The sequence below is a fragment of the Vicia villosa genome, linkage group LG4, assembly GCF_029867415.1.
Source record: "Vicia villosa cultivar HV-30 ecotype Madison, WI linkage group LG4, Vvil1.0, whole genome shotgun sequence".
Taxonomy (NCBI): domain Eukaryota; kingdom Viridiplantae; phylum Streptophyta; class Magnoliopsida; order Fabales; family Fabaceae; genus Vicia; species Vicia villosa.
In genome coordinates, this window is record NC_081183.1 from 192,528,783 (window position 1) to 192,550,326 (window position 21,544).

Here is a 21,544-nt window from a genome sequence, read left to right on the forward strand (position 1 = left end):
TATTTCTACTCTTCTTATATTAGGTTTTAAAAACACTGCCAATTTTTCATTTTGATTCAGTTATTTCTTAAAATATATTGACTTTTTATGTACTTAATTGTTGTGGACTTGTGTGAAGGATTAATGGATTCAAAAATTAGAGTACTGTTGTGTACTTGTGTGAAGGATTAATGGATATCAAAATTAGAGTAGTAGAACACCAACATGCTTTTAATGGAAAACAACAGGCTTCATATCGTGTTTTATCTAGTTTTTTAAAGTTGTATGGTTGACAATAGTTGATTCACAATTTGGTTTCTAGCAAGGTCTTTTTACTGTTTTGGAGAACCAACATGCTTTTAGTTGAAAACAACAAGCTTGGTATCGTGTTGTATCTATTTAACAAGGTCTTTTTACTGTCTAAAATCTTTATTACTCACTGATGTTAGACCTGAAAGTAATAAGGAAGATGGTTGTTGGTATCGTCTTTTTATAAGCTTGGTATCATGTTGTATGGTAGATAATGAACTGATTTTAGATCTTTAAGAGAAGGATGATTGTTGTTGTTGGGAAGTTGTTGTTGTTCAAGTGAGAACTGCAACTGATTTTGCAGGTGGAAGAGTCCCACATCGGTTATCATAATTGTAGTATTTATATACCAATTCCACTGAAGTATTGCTGAATTGAAAATTTAAAGAGTAAATGGGCTTGTATCAAATAAAATTGGACTTAGGTTCAAATTATATATTTTGATAATTTAAAATAATAATTCATAAAAAATATTAATGAAAATTATAATAATAATTCTTCAATAAATATTAACTATTAAAAAATATTAATGAAAATTAAAATAATAATTCTTCGATAAATCATAAAGAATAATAATAAAATTAATATAAAAAAGACGTTAAAAAATATAATATTTAAAAAAGTAAAAAATAAATAAATTTTAATTAAGAAAAAATTAAATTATTACGTGGCATTGTCAAATAATGCCAACTAGGAAGATTCTCCTGCCCAGTCAGCAAAACATGTGAAAAGGGGTGACTGAAAATGGAATCTGTATTTTATAAGGGGGGAATCTAACAAAAAAAATTAATAGGGGGGAAAACCAAAAGTCGCCCAAATGGCAGGGGGTGAATATGTATTATCCCTTAAATTAACCTCTACAAACCACTTAATTTGGAAGCCTATATACATACTTTACCACAAAGATTTGTATCAACCTTTACAAAATAAAGTGACGAAGCCAACTGAAAATTCTGATGATGATTGGAATATGATGACAAGAAATTTGTTTCAAAAATCCGACAATGGATAAATCAAAGTGTCTTTCATCATGTTGCGTAAGAAATAGTTGCATACACGTTATGGACGAAACTGGAAACCTTGTATGAGAGAAAAAAAAATCCATAATACATCCTCTACTATTTGGCGACTGGTGGACCTCAAATATAGAGAAACTCGGAGTGTTTTTCAACACTTAAGCGATTTTCAAATATTGGTAAATTAACTCACCAATATGAAGATCGTGTTTGAAGATGAATTAAAAGCACTATCATTACTAAGTTCCTTTCTATACAATCAGAACACACTTCTGGTTTTATTGAGTAACCATAATGTGTTCTAACATTAGACTCAGTAAAAGATAGTCTATTATTTAATGAAGAATCAAGAAGGAAGGAACGAGGAATGTCGTCAAAGTCTCAGGCGCTTATCACAGAGTATCGTTGAAGAAGTATACACAAGAAGTTTAAATACTAGAGACAAATTAGGGAGAAAGTCTAGAGATAGTTTCATGGGAAGATCTTGGACAAGAAAAGACATAAAATGTTATTATTGTCACGAGAAATGTAACATGAAAAGAGAATGTAGGAAGCTTAAAAGAGTGTAGCGAGAAAATGGTGATGCAAGTAACATAGCCACTACCATTTTTCAAGACAACAATGTAATCTTCATTTGTGATGGTACTCATGATAATTTGACATCACAAGATACATGCTTGATAGTGGATTCTAGTGCATCATTCTATGTAACATCATGAAGAGATTTAGTTTCCTCCTATATAAGCGGTAATTTTAGTCATGTGAGGATGGAGAATGATACTTCATCCAAAATTATGGGAAAAGGAGATATTTGTCTAGAAACGAACAGTGGTTGTAACCTAGCATTGAAATATGCGAGACATGTTCCTGGCATGCGTCTTATTCTAATATCCACCATAATACTAAACAAAGAAGGATATACTAATGTGTTTAGGGATATGAAATGGAAGCTAACAAAAAGTTTCTTGTTAATAGTTAAAGGCAAGAAAGTAAACACTCTTTATGTGATAAAAACCTAAGTCAATAATGGGTTTGTTATTTCTCTTGGAGAAGACTTATTGGCCGAGCTATGGCATAAATGGCTCAGACATATGAGTAAGAAATGAAAATTCAAATTATAGCCAAAAAAAGGTACTTTAACAAATATGAAAGGATTGAAAATGTCTCTTGAGCCATATACACATTGCTTGTATGAAAAGCAACATAGAGTTTTATTTCAATATAAGGCTCCACATAGAAGACCAAATATTTTAGATTTTGTGCTTTCAGATGTTTTTGATCCAATGACTACAAGTACTCTTGAATGTGCATGGCATTTGTTACATGACCACTCCATAAAATTTTAGGTGTGGGCCTATTAGCTGTAATTTAGATGCCCCATGAGGTGTAAGCTGTCCTGGGGAACCTTAGGAAAATATTTGAAGTAATAAGTAATTTCTAAAAGAAGGTCAAGTTGTGTTCTTCAACTGGATTTGTTGAGAAGAGTGATCATGTTGGTGAAGTGATATCTCACCAGGACTTAGAAGATTTTTGGAAACAACTCAGACAAGAGTTCGACAATGACAAATTCGAAATAAGACTGATAACTGTAATTTGGTCTTATTTGTTATTTAAAGGGACGCGTGGAGGCTTATGGAAGGCAAAGTGCATGCAGACGATAACATGTCATCTTTTGAAGAAGAGATCGTTACTGTCGAAATAGTATAAATAAGGGTCTTAGCAATTAGATTTTTGTGTGTTCAATATTGTACCGTACTCAAATCACTCAAAATATCTAAGTGTGTTTAGAAAAGAGTTTCTGAGAAATGTACGTATGAAACATCGTTTATTTTTAAATCAATTTATTTGCATTAAAGTTCTTTTTGTTACTTTATCCCATTTACATTCCAGTCGAAATTACCTTCTTTACCCTTTTTTTACTTTTACAAATGGTCTTTACATTTTCTTTGATTTATCTTTAAATTTACTATTATCATCAAACAACTTAGTACCAAGAAAACCTAAAACAACACAAAAAACTATACACATATGTCATGGGATGAATCTAGTCAAACCTGCCAGTAACCAAAGTGTTAATTTTGGAAGACTAACGGTTGTTTACCAAAATCAAGGGTAAATAATGCCCTAAAAAAAGACCATGTGTTTGTAGTATTCAAATAGTTTCATGCTAGTGTTGAGAAAGAAACTAGAAAGAGGTTAAAATTTATTCGCACTGACAATAGAGGAGAATTTATTGGAGCTTTCAAACATATTGTACGAGTAATGGAATCAGCGTGAAAGAATTATTGTGAAGTCGCCTCAACATAATGAAGTGGCTGAGAGAATAAATAGAATTAATATTGAAAGAGTGACAACAATTTTTTCTCGTGCCACATTACCCAAGAGTTTTTCGGGAGAGGCTTTGATAACTGCATTTGATTTAACCAATTTATCCCTCCAGCTCCATTGAATGGTGATTTTAGAAATAGGTTTTGGACAAGTTAATATGTATCATACAACCATTTAAAGGTGTTCATTTCTAGAGAATTTGTCCATTCTCTAAAAGATGAGAAATTAAAACTCAACTCAAATTTGAAAGAATGCATTTTCTTGGGATATGGAAATGAAGAATTCAGGTACATGTTATGGTATCTTATAGAGAAAAATATTATTATAAGCAAAGATAATGTCCTCTTGAAGACCAAAATATTTAAGATATTCACAAAGGATTTAAACATGTCATTTTTAGAGAAAATCCAATCAACTTGGATATAAATCCACTTCTAGAGCATTAAAAGGGAGATGAAATATATTGTTCCCTTTGGATTGACTGCATTATGCAAAATATCATGGTTTGTTCAAGACATTTCTGTGAAGAAGTACACATGTGGGAATAGATGTCCCAACATGTTTCCCTTGTCTGTAAGATAAGACTACTGCAGTATGTGCGTTCTTTTCACTCACTTGGAGCATGTTTCTTTGTTACTTATGCAATAATGATTATTTCTATCTTTTAGCAATATGATTTGGGTGATTATTTAATTAGGTTAAATTTAAATCATGGAGATTTAAATTTAATTCAAACTCAAATCAAATCTTTTCAAGTGGAGCTATTTTGGAGAAATAAATCTCAACTGAATCTCCACTCTTTTTTAAAGAAATCAAATCAAACATCCAAGGAGAAAAACCCAGAATTAATTTCTATATATAGGACTATTTCCATGCGTTGAAGATCACGAGCTTTAATGTTGAATTAAGTGGTTAAACATTTGTTTGTTAATTGTGTACCCTGTTATTGCTTCATTCATAAGGCAGAGTAGTTGATTCGTTTAGTTGAGTTATAGTAGTTTACTTCAGGTCACGAGATGGCTTCTTAAACCATTAACTACTTGACTGAAGAAGTCTTGAGAATACAAGAGAAGGAAGACAATGTCTAAAAATATGTCAGGACATTGCTCAAGACTTATGTCCCTCAATACCAACAAGGGAATATTGTGGATGGTGCAATCAAAAACACGCCACAAGTGTGTAAAGCATGTCTTTGCATGCACATTGATTGGAACCAGCGTTTTAAGAGAACCGGTCCAAAGTCAATAAAGCCATACAAACTGACCAGGATGATGCACGTTTTTCTTGCGGAGGAATTTATCTCAAATAACGTGTTTCTTTGACCAAGACCATCGTTACTTTCCAGGATTGTTATTTCATAAGTAACTGCCAAACTATTTAAAGAGGTCATCCCTTCTCTTTTCTCATTGCAAAGCGTGTTTGTTCCCTATTTTTTCCTATGAAATTTGTTTTGGTATAGGTGAGTACTGTCTGGGTTTGGGTTTGTGATGGAGTCCTTTGTCAATTTTGGCTAAACAGGGGAGAGAAAATATGGCCAGGGTTGGGTTGTGTGACTGTTTTCATTCTTTTGTCAGAACTTCTGGGATTACAAAGATGTCAAATAGCATGTTTTATCACGCGTCTTGATTGTTTTATGTCTTGTAATCTAAGTTATGAACACAATTGGGTCCTATGTTCTGAGTTACACAAGTTGACTAATGACTACTTCTCAATGGGTCTCTTATGCCATCTGGAAGAGTTATTCATCAGTAGGGAAAATTTAATACTTCCATCAGTGGAAAGACTAGGTTTCCATATTGAGGGTGAGTGTTGTTTATCTTCTTCCTCATGTACACCAAATGACTTCAGGACTTTTTACTCCTTTCCCGAGGTTGATGTTCTGTGGTGCATGGAAAAAATGGAGCTCATTCAAAATGTTGTACAAAGATATCAAACATGAAGTCCTGACAACCTTCATATGAATGAGAAGAAGACTAACTCTTTAACAGTTAGATGTGCGATTGGAGTCTCAAATGGAAAAGCTATACTTGATGAGTGCACGAAGACTACTGCAGTATTGCTATACTTTTGTTGTTTATGTTTTGTTGCTGAAATCTGAATTGTAAGATGTAAATTTGTTTTATCCAAAAATTGCCAAAGGGGGAGATTGTTAATTCTCTAAGTTTTTATAGTTGGCATTAATTTTAGTAAAACAAATTAGACAACAACATGTTAGATATAATATTTCAACATTGTAGAAAATATTTGTTGAACATGATGTTCTATTTACTGCATCTGACATAACATGTCAAAAAAGATGTTCTATGCAAGATCGACCGATGTTGAGACTAAGTGATTAAGTTGGGCTTTTGTATTCTGTTTAATTTGTTATAGATGCATAATATTTGGAGAATATTATGCAATCCAATATATCACTTAATCTAAGGATAAATGATTTTATCTGTGTTCAAGAGATTTGTTTGGTTTTTAAATATGAAGAATATTTAGGAAACTAATGATTCAAGATCTATTTTCTTGAAGAATATTTTGCACATCTCTAGCAGTCTCTCTACCGCGTTTTTGAAGCCCAAGTCCAGTCCAGATGTGTGCTATAAATAGCAAGCTACAAACTTTTTGAAGAGAAGAACTTACAGGATTAGGTTAAGATTTGTCCTTTTATCGTAAGCCTCTCTAATATCATATTGATAGAAGAGCAGGACTGTTTATGAAATTGTAAGTTTTGTCATGCATTCATAAGCTGTTAAGCATTGAATGTATAAGTATCATTGATATAGTTATCTAAGTGTGTGTTGCTTGTGTTTCAAGCTCTTGTTCTTGATCAAATCTTTTCAGCAATATCCAGTATTTGTTAATTAAGGGAGTCTTAATCATGTTTTATTTGTAATTGAAAATTGTGGTAAAGAGTCGTCAATATCAGTAACGTGTGTTGTTATTGTGAGACATCACTGTGGTGATTGAAAGTGAGAGGGGTTTCTCTTATCTAGGAAGTTCTTAGGTAGAAGTTGCACTGGATAGGGATTATGTGCGACGTTGTAAACCGAATGTTGTTTAACTTCAAATTGATACTGCTAATAATGGATTTCCTTCTTGGCTTGATAGCCCCCAGAGTAGGTATTGTTTATACTGAACTGGGTTAACAATTCTGTGTGTTCAATTACTTTCCAGCACTGTTTTTCATTTATGGATATCTATCCATTGTATGCTGTGTCAAATCAGATGTCCCAACAAATCATAGGACATCTGTTGTCTGAAGGCCAAAATTTCACACCCCCTCTAGATAATTTGTCGTCATCTAACACACACACGCACACACACACACTGATCATATCAAGTGAGAATGTTATTTTTATGTGAGAATGGTATAAATAATGATTAGCCCTTCATTTTAAACATAAATGGTTGAGATTAAATATTTCATATGTGATTTTCTTTCATCATTTATTTTACATTTACCTTTTTATTAAATTAATATTATATATATATATATATATATATGATATTTTAAGTTAGAAGATATATGATGTTTATATACATATATTAAATTAGAAGATATATACATATATTAATAATTATTTCAATAAAAAGTATTATTTATATGATGTTTATTTTATTTACACAATTATTTTTAAAAATATTTTATTCACTTGAAAATATAAATAATCAAATAAAACCGTAAGATAAAAAAATATAAGCCTAGATTTAGAGTATATTTTTAAACCCACTCTTAGAGTCAAAATATTTTTTTTCATATATAATTGAACCGACTCATGAATTTAAGAGTCGAACTATATATATAGTTTAAGTTCAATTCATTTAGTCAACAAACTTAATTTTTTATTTATATCCATCTTATTCGGTTGATTGAACCTAATTCAACGATTTTTCGAACTGAATTTCAAATTATATTTGAATTGATTCGATTTATGGCTAGTCTTTACATACTCAAAATTCCACTTGCAATCACCTAAATACAAGTACGAATGGCAAAACGAGCGGTGGATCGCCGGACCGGCCCGCGCATCGGCAAAAGATGGCGGGTTGGTTGGAATTTTGGGCATGCCGTCCACCAAAGTCCGCCACGCCAAAACCCGCCGCCCGCCAAAGTCTGCCGCCGGCTAAAGTCCGCCTCACCTATTCGTTAAGCTCGTCTCGACTTAAGTCGACCCTATTTTAGTTAATTATAGTAATTCAAATTCTTGATGGTTTTATTTTATACATTTATTTGTAAATATATGTAATTTTTTAGGTAAAATTTGTTTAAAAGATGTTTTATAAAAAATAAATGAAATATTTAATTGAAAGGTAAAAAAAGATTAATAATCTATTAAATAAATAAATTAAAAAATAGGCGGGCAATCCCGCCGCCCGCCAATCCGCCACTTTGGCGGGACGGACATAATATTTATGCTCATTTCACTTGGCAGGCTTGCCCGACCCGCTCGTTTTTTGGCGGGCTTAAGGCGGGACGGACGCGAGATTGACGACCCATTTTGTCACACCTAACTACAAACATCGATTCTTGAGTCCCCAAATTATCTAGGTTATACTTCAAAGATATATTAAATGAATCTTTTTTATTTATTTTTATTTAATAATTGTGCATTTAAAACAAAGTTAAAACCAAAATTAAGTATTAAAAGTCTAATATAAAATATTTACTAAATTATAATAATACTTATTATAAGGTATGAATTGTATAATAATACTTATTTTTATATGATGTTGATTTTCATATTTTTTTATGTGTATCAAATCAAATCAAACTTTAATATTACTTTAAAAATATTTACTTTAAAAATATTTTAATATTAGTTTAATTTGATTTGTTTGATATATGTTAAAAAGCTTTACACGTGGGTGTAAATATATTAACTAATATATTTTTATATTTTAACATGTAAATATTTATGACATTTAAAACTCACACGTACGGTACAATATGAATATTAAAATTTAAATATTAAAATGACGTTTAAATTAATAATATTAATTTCTATCAATTAAATTAAGATTTATTAATGATTTTAAAAAAAAACATATATAGCTAAATATATCAAATTTATACTATTAAAATAGATTATGAAATTTAGTAGACTAACATATATTATAATATCTATTATAAAATAGATAAAATAATATATAAAAAACCATATAATATATTTAAAAATATGTAAAATATATTATTTATCGTAAAACATGTTTTTTAGTAGATTTTAAGGCCGATCAAATTTAAAAAAAAAAGAAATAAAAAGCTATAATATATTTTATTATATTATAAATTATATGCATGGCCAAACCCAAACTTTAAATTTTATGGTAAATTATAAAATTTAATTTGGCTTGATCTATTTTCACTCCTATTAAATTTTTAGCTATTCAAAAAGTATTACAAAATGTGAATAAACAATATTAATTTTGTTCAATGTATATTTTTTGACTTATTGGTTTAATTATCTTATATTATCAACTTAAACAAGTTTGTAAAATTTTAAATACATTTTAATATTAATATCTATGTATTGTCTGTATTAATATTTTTATGTCAAATCAAATTTTAATGTTATTTTTCATATATTAGTTTTTCAAAAATAATTTTTATAAAATTTTTTTTTAAAAAATATTATTAGTTTTTTAAATTTATTTTTATATATTAAAAAATTAAATTGGACATCCTATAACATAAATATACATTATTCAAATTTAAAACATAGTTAAAATCACAATTTAAAAAAGTTTTTTTTTAAAATAATTTTTATTAAAAAGACATTTGAAATATCTTCAAATTTAAATGACTTTTAAAAAAAATTTAATATATAAATAGTTATATCAAAAGAATGATAATTGTAAAATAATATTTTAAAAATATTTATTAAAGTTAACTTTTTTATATATAACTTCATAAAGATCATTTTTCAAAAAGAGGCAAAACAAACATACACTTTATACCAGGTTGTAAAGCCAGATTTGATTTAAATTTTTTCTCACCCCTATTAAACTCTTAGTCATTTTATCTTGAAAATATTTATGATGTGAGTCTATTTGTCAACAAAAGTATTCTAAAATGTAAAAAAAAAACAATATTGTATCTTTGTTCAATGTATATTTAATGTTACTTTTTAATATTACTTTTAAAAATATCTTAATCTTAATAAATATTAATTTCACAGGATTTGTCTTTATTTTGATATACATAAAAAAAAACTTTAGACGTCATGGTTAACATATTAAACCAATAAATTTTATACTTTATCATGTAAACATATTTATGACATAAGAATATAAAGAAAAATAATAAAAAAAATAAGATATTTTTCTTAAAAAGGAAAAGAAAAAAACAGTGGATTAGGATAGTAGCGAGCGAGGGTAAGGAAAGAAGGGCCTGGCGGCGGATCCAGGTACTGAAACTGAGAGACAAACACTTAACAGTATAGTACAATGCATATCTAAATCCAACGGTTAATATGAAACCCAAATCATTTAATCCAACGGTTCTCACATCAACCGCGTTTACAAAGCCAACCCATGAATCCTTCATCCTCTTATACCCTCCTTGCCGCGCCCTCTTTTCTCTCTCTCACCTCATTCCTCAGATTCACCCTTTCTCTCTCTAAAACCGTTTTCTTCTTTCACTCTCCACCACCGTAACTGTATTCAGTTAGAGAGAGAGAGTGAGTGAGTTTTAACCGTTAATTCAATTAAGATGCAACCATCGAACGGCTCTGATTCAACCACTCCGCAGGCGGAGACAAACAAACCGCAACGTCAACCAACGCCTCAGGCGGTGGCGGTGCCGCAGCAGTGGGTTCCGATGCAGTATCCAACGGCGATGGTAATGCCGCATCACATGATGCCGCCTCAGCATTTCGCTCCGCCGCCTTATGTGCCGTATCATCCTCACCATCAGTTTCAGCAGCAGCCGTTGCACGTGCCGCATCACCATCAGAATCATCATCAGCAGCATGGATCCAATGGAGAGAATAAGACTCTGTGGATTGGAGATTTGCATAACTGGATGGATGAGAATTATCTTCATCGTTGTTTTGCTTCCACCGGCGAGGTCTTGTTCTTAAACGTTGATTATAGTTATAGTTTATAGTTTCTTTGTGAGTTTGTTATTGATTTCGTTTGTGTATATTTGTTGCATTGTGTTAATTGTTTGCATGCTTGAATTTGTTATGTTGTAGGTTAGTTTCTTTCGGTTACAATTGAATTAAATTTCTGATTGTTGTTATGAGATTAATTGTTATAAATTTGTGTTTATGAAAAAGATTAACAAGATTGATTAAAAATTTGAGATTTTTTTAACTCATACCAAAAACTATTGTTGAAAACTTTTATGCTTGTGAAGTGTGGACTGTGGACACCAAGGTTTTAAAGTAACAGTTTCTTCTAATTAATGTGCTTTTGTAACATCAAAGTTTTGGATTTTTGATCCGCAAAGTAATTACTATCATGATTTAAAACCTTGGTGGCGCCTTATCGATTGATAATTTATTGTCCTATGGATCGATTATTTATAAAACTCAGGTTTTGAGATCGATCATTTATAAAACCCAGATTTTGAGAACTGATGAAATTGCAATTGAAATTGTAAAACTTGCTACCACCTTATAAATGGAAAATCTATGCACATTGTAATGACGATCATGTTTTAAAACCTTGGCGGCTTCGTATCTATTGAAGATTTATCGCATTATGGCTTCGTATCTATTGAAGATTTATCGCATTATGGATCGATATTTATAAAACTCAGATTTTGAGAATTTTTTGAGATTTGATATAAATTATGTTCTATATGTTATGTATAGTAGTTTTCACAATCTATTTCAGATAGTAAAGATATATTAAGGAGCAATTATATGTGAAAAGAATTTTTCTGAACTCTATATCTAGACTATCAACATGTTTTTAGTAGCATATATATGAAAAATATTCTTTCTATGAATGAAATCTCGAAGGACCACAGTTAAAGGTGGAAATAAAGTCATTAATATTTATGAATTGAAGATTGAAGAATGGAAAGTTAAATGTTTCACCTTTGACCTATCATATTAATATTGTGTTTTCTTGTTTGGAAATCCATTGCAGAGACATTAATTCAATTGTCTTCCAAACATGCATTAAATTGTGATAAATGAAGCTGATATAAATCTGTATTCTATTTTTTTTACCACTGCTGTGTCTCATTTGTAACTGTTATAGACTTATAGTAGAACGAAGTATGTTTGACTCAACTAAGTTTTAGTCTATCTTGAGTTGTGACAACTGAAATTCAATCTTTTATTTTATTTTATTTTATTTTATTTTATTTTCTTCCTTATTCATTAGCTAAATGGAAATAGATGAAAACCAAAGCCTAACACAAAGTTTATTTTCCTTCTTTGGTTTATTATCTATCTGACTTTTAGTCTATGAATTGAAATGTTGCATAATGATGTTTACTTTTGATATGCACTGGTTGATGCATGTCAAAAGAATATTTTGATAGAACTTTCGGCATTATGTGTTTGTGCGTATGCATTTGTGAATCTTTTTTTTTTTTATTTTAAAAATCTTGGTATCCGGCCTTGGGACCGACTATGATCTTTTAACAGATCAGATTGTTTCAGAAGAAGTTATGATTCTCTTATACTCTAATTTGCCGAAAATAAACTTGTATTTTTGACAACTTAATTTGTGATGACAGAAGATGTTGCTTTTACCTGTATTTTTCATATTATTTCAGATATATAATTCTATTAACCTTTAGATTGTTATTTATTTTCTATCTTGCAGATTACCTCCATTAAGGTTATCCGCAATAAGCATAGTGGTATTTCAGAGGGATATGGATTTGTGGAATTTTTTTCACATGCCACAGCTGAGAAAGTTTTACAGAATTATGCTGGAATGTTGATGCCAAATGCTGATCAATCTTTCCGTCTGAACTGGGCTACTTTTAGCACAGGAGACAAGGGTTCAGATAATGTTACTGATCTTTCTATTTTTGTAGGAGATTTAGCTGCTGATGTTACAGATACTGTTTTGCATGAAACTTTTGCTAGTTCATATCCTTCTGTTAAAGCTGCAAAAGTTGTTTATGATGCCAACACTGGCCGTTCAAAGGGCTACGGGTTCGTCAGGTTTGGAGATGAAAGTGAGAGATCTCAGGCTATGACTCAAATGAATGGTGTTTACTGTTCTACCAGGCCCATGCGTATTGGTGCTGCAACTCCAAGGAAATCATCTGGCCATCAAGGTATGCCAAATCACGTTACTTGTTTCTGATATATGAAATTTTATTCTTTCATTTTGGAAAGAAAAAGAACAGTGCGTTATTGCATTACATTCCATCCAAAGATGTTTCAAGCCACCTATTTTACCTCATTGGTTTGTTCTGCTGCAGGTTGTTACAGAAGAACTATGATCTGAACTGCATTTCTTGCTTGTATTAACAGTAATTATAGTCATATGGTTTAGCTTTTGATTTCATTTTAGAAGGGATATTGTCATGTCTTTCTAAATGAAATTAATTTTTGAAGTTACAATTACATGTCTTTTTCACATTAAAAAAATTGTGTGTCATGTCATTTACTGAATGCAAATGAATAGTGTATATGTTTTCTAGTTTCACTATATAGGAGTAAAGATAGTTGAAAACCTTAGTTTATTAATTGCTATTAAGTATTTAATGCATGCTCAAATGTCCATTTGGTCGGTTGGTTTGCTACGTGATGTTATTTTATAGCTGATTAGGCAAGTAGCCATCTCATGGAAATTGTTGAATTCACTCAAGCACTTATTTCTCAACTTGTCATGGGTTCAGATCCCTTCAAATTGTTTTGACAAAACATGTCTCATTTTTTAATTTATATTTTGATTGCATGCTAATGGAAGAGTTTGAAATATCTGTTCCAGCTATGTGTTTATTTTGTCCAAGGTTTTCAAATTCAGATTTGAATTGTGAATATCTATTTCTTGATTTTTATAATGAAATCATAAATATACACGATAAATTGTTGTCTGTTTCTTTCTTTATTTAGGTGGACAGTCAAATGGTACATCCAGCCAATCTGAGACAGACTCTACCAACACAACTGTGAGTTTTCTGCTCTTATATTATTAGGTTTTTCATTTTAGAAAATTATAATTTATTACTAATTTTCAATAGCTAATCAATGATTCATTATAGATATTTGTTGGAGGACTCGACCCTAATGTTACAGATGAAGATCTTAGGCAGACATTCTCAGAGTATGGTGAGATAACCTCTGTTAAGATACCTGTTGGAAAGGGCTGTGGTTTTGTTCAATTTGCAAACAGGTAAAAAGTTTTTAACCATCTAAAATCTTTTCATTGATATGCTTTTTAAACTCTTCATCAATGTAATCAGCACGATAATACTAATATTTAAACAACCTTTTCAGAAATAATGCTGAAGAGGCTTTGCAGAAGCTTAATGGGACAATGATTGGCAAGCAAACTGTCCGTCTCTCTTGGGGTCGCAATCCTGCAAACAAACAGGTAATCTTTCTCTCCCTCCTTTTCATCTCATTTCCTCATAAAATTCTTTCTAAGTGCTTGAGTAATAGATTGTTTGCAGAATCTCTGTCATAGAATTGAATTTGTGCTGATTTGGTCTCAATGATGATATAACAGTTTAGGTTTGACTTTGGAAGCTGGGGCGGGCCATATTTTCCTTCCCCTGTTTATGATGGATACGGATATATGCCTTCTCCTCATCATGATCCAAGCGTGTATCCTCTTCCTTACGGGGGTTACCCTATTTATGGAGGTCACCAACAACAAGTAAGCTGATTTGCAGGAGTAGCACTCACAACAAGTTACAGAACAATCACTCTTGAAGGAGCAAACTATTGATACTCATATGTAACTTGTTTTTATCTGTCCGAGTACTTAAAAATCCCTCCTAATTGTGGAGTGGAGTTGAATTTTGGTTACATGAGGTAGAACTATAGGGATTCAATTAATCGTTATTTTAGACTTGTAGGAGTAATGGTTATTGAGGAATTTAGAACTTAATTATGGGAATAATTATCTTAAGAATGACAGCGACTGTGCTTGATTGAATATTTTTTGCTCCCCGGCGTTGACATTGTTTGACACTATAGCTTTTCAATGACTGCTTCATATGAATTCTGTTAGGGCGTGTTTGTTTCTAAGATTGAATTCTACAGGGGTGTGTAGTGGTCCAACTGGTGGGTGCTGCTGTCCAAGACAGATCCAGAGGAACATGGTTTGAACCCCATTGACATTTCGAGAATGTCATTTGAATTCTATTAGGGCGTGTTTGTTTCTAAGATTGAATGCTATAAGGGTGTGTAGTTGTCCAACTGGTGGGCACTAGAGGAACATAGTTCGAACTCCATCATTGACATTTCGAGAATGTCACAGTAGAAGAACATGGTTTGAACCCCATTGACATTTTGAAAATGTCAATGGAAATGCAACAATGTTGGTTCAAGTTTGTAGAAATTGTTACACATAATTTGTTTCCCCTATAGTTACTGGAATGTTTAGAGGGTGAGAATATGGAATTGTCATTGAAAGTTAAGCTAACTATAACTTTTCACTTTCAATCAATTTTACCTAAATTTCTAGGTACCTACTACACCCTATTGAGATATCCTACCGAGGTATCAGTACTCTGAAAGGGTATAGTATTTATATTCCTAGATCTTCTTATATTCCATCCTATTGGGGTATCCTACTAAGGTGACCCAATAGTATCGTTGTTTATTCAAATAAAGTTAGATTTTGGGGAAATGAAGTTTTAGCATATAAATAAAAAAAGACAGTTAGAGAAGGATAGGGATAGACAATGTTATAAAAGGATGAGAGATGTTTAGGAGCACTATGGTGGCAGTTATCATAATTGTAGATAAACACAAGACTAAGAAAGTGCTAGTTCTACAATTTTCTGAAGACAAGCAGGTTATTATCGCGTAAAGCAGGAAGGATCACATATCTGTGGAGCCTAGTAGCACTACTTAACTGATAAAATTGAACACACATTTTTTCCCAATACAATTATCGTAATATATTACTATTTATAAATTTCATATCAAATTTTCCACGTAAATTTTGTGTATACAAGGAATAGACTTAAGAGAATGATCGAGGAAGTTTTCCTTGAAGGAAAGATGAGATGAGAGTGAGTGCCCTTTGTGGTTGGTAACTTGGAACCATGTGTCCAGCTCCTCTAACAGTGATAAGTGTAAGCCCTTCGTAACCAATCAAATATCCTCCAACCTGCATAATAATATGGTAAGATTAACATTGGTGTCGACATATTTGTATCATGTGTGTGTCAGTATTTCATAGATATAGTGTAATAATAATAGATATATGGTTATTTACCTCTTTGTAACTATACCATGGACGCCATGCTGTATGTACGGGTAGGTTTAAGGAGTTTATTGAATACCTTGTTGAGGTTATGGGAACACGTCCATCTGTATCACCACTGCAATATCATTAAGCAATGTTAATGTTAGTTAAACATAAAGTATTGATAATCTTTTATATGAAAGAGAAATCTATACCTGTATATCCAAATGCTTATTCCACTTGATCTTAACCTATTTATAGTTGGTAGAATACTTGCTGGACTATCGGTCCAATTTAGCACATTACTGAAAAAGAAATTAACATTGTGTCAGTGTCGTGTCAATATCAAACACTAATATATGTGTCAATATCAGTATACCTGCAAGGTGACCATTTTATGGCATTAACATGAAGAGCCTCTTGAACTATAGGTTGATTTAAGTAAGCAGTCGTATAATCATCAGAACAAGGATCAAAATTATTTTCCTGTAATATTTCATTCAAGAATCATTATCATTATCATGTAATTAACATAAATAAATGCTGAGTAGTATGGTTCTATATGCAACTTACAGAGTAACTAGTTTCTGTTGCAGATGAATTACAAAGTGGAGCATATATGTTGTAATTGTCAATACTTCCAATCTCATCATCAGCTTTATTTACATATCCATAGCATTCATTTGATTCGTTAAAGCTCTTAAAATGACAATATTTTTCCATTCCTTGATGAGTTTCATCCGAGTTTAAAGCATGCGTCCAATAATAATCATACATTCCCTTCGAACACAGATTATCATCTATCCAACCGTTCCCAACCTGCGCGATGAATATTTATGAAATGTGATTTACGCGAACTTAACAGATTAAATTTAAATAGAATAGACTCTATAAATTCTTACCGCGATTCCCTTCAAATTGATCGGTTTGTGATTTTTATTTTTCGAGTGAATTAGATCAGCTAGCTGAGGGATATAATGGCCAGCATAACTTTCACCAGTTATGAAGAAATCTCGCGTTTTATACTCGGGAAATCTTTGGAGCCAATTTTGAAGAAAATTGTATGAATCTATGGCTGTATTTTTGTCACCAACAGTATAATCTGAAGAGTTTTCTGAGTAAGAAAATCCAACTCCGGCTGGAGACTCTAAGAAGAGAATATTTGCCACTGCCAATTATCGAAACAACTAATTTTAATTAACAACTAAAATTTTATTTAACCCTTAACCAAATAATAATTATGATAATTAATAATGGATTTTTTTTTTTTTACCTTTGTTCCATGCATCTTTATTAAGAGAAAGTGTCTTTGCATCACTATTGACTCTAAAAGGTCCTATTTCTTGCATGGCTCCATACCCAAATGAAGAACATCCAGGTCCTATGTATGTATAATCAATTTGATGAAATTCATTAAATTAGTTACATATTTATTTATTTTAAAAATGATTCTCATTAATTTTCTCAAACTAAATTCAACTAAATTTATTTAATAAATAAGCTCTCAAAATGCTAGCCCTTGTGGAGAAAACCCTATTCCAATTTAAAAATGAAATTAATGATTAACTCAAAAGTAGAAAAAGTTGTACACGTTTTATAAAATTTAAATTAAAAAATAAGCTAAAACTTAATATAATGATAATTTTGTATCTGTGGGGTTTATTTCTTTTGGACTTTCATTACATGTTTGAAAGGAATGTTTGTGTTGATGTTGTTGTAAGAGTAATAGTAATTTGAGGCAAAAAAACAAATAAGAATCTTACAAAGCATGCAAATTGAGTAATGAAATATAACTTGTAGCTATAATCAAATTTGGTGGGAGACATGAATCATGGTTTAGCTTTCGTATTGAAATTCCACTAGCGTATACTGCCAATGTTGGAATGCAACGATTGATTTGAAATCAATTAATTATCTTATCATATAGTAGCAAAAATTGATTATAAATATAAAATTAGAAGAAAACAAAATTAAACTAGAGATATTTTTGTGTTACCATTCAATAATATCGATAAACAACTTATTTTTAATTGATATTACACGTGTTTATTAAAAAAATAGGTGTTTATAAATAAGTTTGTATGGTCATATTTATAACAAAAAAATAAAATAAATTTAATTTTTTTATATATGTTATAAACTTTTTATTTAAGTTATGTTGGAGAATTTATAAAAATACACTAAAAAACTTTATGAAAAATGTCATAAACTATTTATAAAAGATATCTCAAACAATGTCATAAAATTTATATCTATAAATAAATTCAAATAAGTTAATCCAAACAAATCTTTAATTTAACTTTTTTATTTATAACTAGTAAAGATCATTTAGATTATAAGGCCGGTAAATTTTAAAGTTTATGCGTGATTGTACTTGCACATGATTGATAATATGATTTTACCAGCCATTATAATTAAAATGACATAAAATAATTTAAATAATTAAAAGAACAAAAACTCTTTTTTATTATGAATTAAATGAATTATATATCTTTTTTTAGCTAGAATGCAAAAATATTTATATAATGATTTACCTCCATTGAGCCATAGAACAAGAGGTTTTGTGGAAGAATTCAAAGGTGATTCCACAAAGTAATAGAAAAGTTTTCTATTTTCTTTTGCATCCACACTTATATAGCCTGCATATTGATCAAAATCCACTTCTTTTGGTTGACCAGGCAAAACCTTCACTTTATCAGCTTCCTTCAACTTTAATTGTTGTTCAACATCATGTTCATATGAAACATATTCATCATCAAAATCACTTAAATAATAAGCTTCTTCATATGAAGAAACATCCTTTTGTTGAGACCTCTTTGATTGAATAAGCTTGTAAAGGTATTCACTTTGTTGGTTAGCTTTGCATGAGATAGCAAAGTGACACACTAACAAAATCAAAGACCATAAAAGTGCTTTTTGTGACAAAATTGAAAACATCTTTTTGTTGTAAAGAGTGAGTGTCGTTTATGTAAAAACTTCTCAAATTTTGTGTTATATAGACACTTAGATTTTTGCTAAATTTATAAGTACTAATGGATGTTAATTTCTCGTATAATTAAAATTTAAATTGGAAAATTCTAATTCATACGTTTTTCCTTTTTTGGACAATAATTCAAACGATTTTCCAATAAGGATGTATATGAATAAATTGTGAAAAATTGCAAAAAGTTAATTGCGTAGTATATTCTCTTGTATAAGTTTGAATCTAGACATGATGTTCATTATTATACGAGGAGGGTTATTTGAACACTCAATATTTGACAACGTATATGAATTGTATACTAATGTCTCTATCTTTCTCCTATCTTTTTCATTTTATACACTTGCACCAATTCCAATAATAGACTATTAAACTAAAACTTACATTTGACACCTTTTTAACACCCAAATTTAGGTCTCAAAAATCATTTGTTATTATACAGCATGTATACGTTAATTAAAGGAAGTAAAACAATTTTTTGTTTAAACAAAATATAGTACTCAAAATTTCAATAATGTATAATTATCTTATTGGGCGGCAAAGAAGGTCCAATGTATAATTATAGGGCGGAGAGTCCCTCAAGCCTTGCTTATAGGAAAGCATTCAACATTTAATGCTTTAGGCATGCATACTTTTGTTTGATTTTTGCAACCACACCCCCTCTCAAGGTTTTTATTTAATGGAATTGCTCGCGCGTTTTGGCGATTTGTTTATGAAGTGGTCGATTTTTATTTATGGCATAATACATGAAATTTAACATATGTGGGTACTTGAGTATGACATTAAATGGTATAAACGGTAAATATGAAGTGGTCGATTCTTATTAGTGGTTGATTCTTATTAATAGTAAATATGACATTAAATTAAATTTAACATATGTGGGTAAATTGAGTATGTGTATAATATAGTTGGCTTATGATTGTTTATTCTATGCAGAAATTTGTATATAAATTATAGACAATATTGAAATTTTATTGGGGGCACTTGTCCACATTAAACTATTCAAACATAAGTAGGTCCGCTTATGATTGTTTCTTCTATGCAGAAATTTGTATATAAATTATAGACAATATTTAAATTTTCTAGCTTGATGATGCTTGAGATATCTTCAGGTTGACTACCATCTTCTGTGATTTGAATGGTCAAACCACCGGTGTGAAAAACACTAGAAAGGAGGGGGGGTGGGTTTGAATATGGTTTAACACCAAAAACTTTTCCCTTTGAAAACGAAGTTGATTCTTGATAATAAAGATAAAATATGAAAGAAGGAAAGAACAAAGTATGTTTATACTAGTTCACTTGAAAATTATCAAGCTAATCTAGTCCACCCGCCAAGGTGATTTTGCCTTATCAACAAGGTCTTAATCCAATAATCTCAAGTGACTAACAATACAATCTCTAAGACACACTAATCTTAGACTTCTCAAGAAATCTGACCAACCAGTCTCTTGAGGAACAAAAAACAACAATTTGAAATCAAATTTGTTTACAATGAAATGCTTCGACACAAGCTGAATGCAAACAGTATTTTCAAAACAATTGAAAAAGGTAAGATAGCGTATGAATAGTCTTTCAAGAGTGAATTAGCAGCTTCTTCCATTTGCCTTCAAGCCATATACATAGCCAATATAATAATATATCAGTCGGGGGGCTTTTCTGGAATTTCCAGAAAGATTGGCGGCTTGAAAGGTAGTGGGGGAAAAGATAGTAGGCCACGTCCGTCCTTTCATGGTAGTGGAACGAAACATTCGATTGTACCTTGTACTACGCAATGTTATCTTCTATTCTTCTTGAGCTTTAGAGGTTTTTGAGAGCATGAGTTAGAAGAAAGAAAATAAACCTTGGGTCTTCAGAATATTCAGAACTGCGTCTTCAGAGTGTTCAGCACTTGGTCTTTTGTACCCTTTGTCTTTAGAAACATAAATCTTCAGAACTTCAAGTCTCCAGAGTCTTCAAAACTGCGTCTTCAGAGTCTTTATCACTTAGTCTTCAGATTGGTTTCTTAGACGGTGTATCAGAGTCTCACACTTTAGAGTCCTTCTGAAGCATTTTGCTACTGTTCATCAGAACTTTTGTAGCGCAGAAACGGAACTTGGTATCTTCTGATGTGTTGGCCACGCCTTTCATCAGATTCACAACCTGTTTGTTAAAATCTCACATCAACAAACATTAGAGTACCAAAATTGTTTATATAAACATACTCATTGTTATTATCAAAACTTAGAGGTATATTGTAAAACAAAATCTTGTTCTAACACGGTAAACCTTGAAACCAGAAACTTCACTTGATTATCATTTGAATCCATAATACCGACTTCAAAGAGATGGCTTGATCTTCAAGAGCATCTTCAAAAGGATAGTTTGATACAAGAGGATAGCTTGATAACATCTTGAGCATCTTTGACCTCTTAAGCTATCTTCTAGAGACTTCACTAGATATCATTTGATATCTGTTGTTGTCATCATCCACCGTACAATTATAACTTTGTAGAATTAGGGGCTTTTCAAGGGACCTCAGGATCATGCTATCCAGAACTCGTTCAATAAGTGCATTCCTCTTTTGCTCAGAGGTCGGAGCATCCATACCATGCCTTTACCTTCT

The 21,544-nt window shown here is 31.0% G+C and overlaps 2 protein-coding genes across 2 annotated transcripts; one reads left to right on the forward strand and one right to left on the reverse strand.

Annotated features, from left to right (window-relative positions):
• The first annotated feature begins 10,025 nt into the window (after positions 1-10,025).
• On the forward strand, positions 10,026-14,704 carry LOC131596529 (polyadenylate-binding protein RBP47C-like). Its single transcript, XM_058869204.1, has 6 exons — positions 10,026-10,689; positions 12,408-12,870; positions 13,655-13,710; positions 13,804-13,934; positions 14,039-14,135; positions 14,271-14,704. The coding sequence occupies exons 1-6, from the start codon at positions 10,333-10,335 to the stop codon at positions 14,427-14,429; spliced, it is 1,263 nt and encodes a 420-aa protein (XP_058725187.1). The 5' UTR covers positions 10,026-10,332; the 3' UTR covers positions 14,430-14,704.
• Positions 14,705-15,627: 923 nt separating this feature from the next.
• LOC131596527 (serine carboxypeptidase 1-like) lies at positions 15,628-18,951 on the reverse strand. The gene is made up of 8 exons (XM_058869203.1): positions 18,497-18,951; positions 17,236-17,343; positions 16,865-17,130; positions 16,536-16,781; positions 16,342-16,448; positions 16,178-16,267; positions 15,993-16,098; positions 15,628-15,884 (listed from the first exon to the last, which is right to left on the reverse strand). Exons 1-8 carry the CDS (start codon positions 18,897-18,899, stop codon positions 15,738-15,740), a joined length of 1,473 nt encoding a protein of 490 aa, XP_058725186.1. The 5' UTR covers positions 18,900-18,951; the 3' UTR covers positions 15,628-15,737.
• Between the last annotated feature and the right edge of the window lie 2,593 nt (positions 18,952-21,544).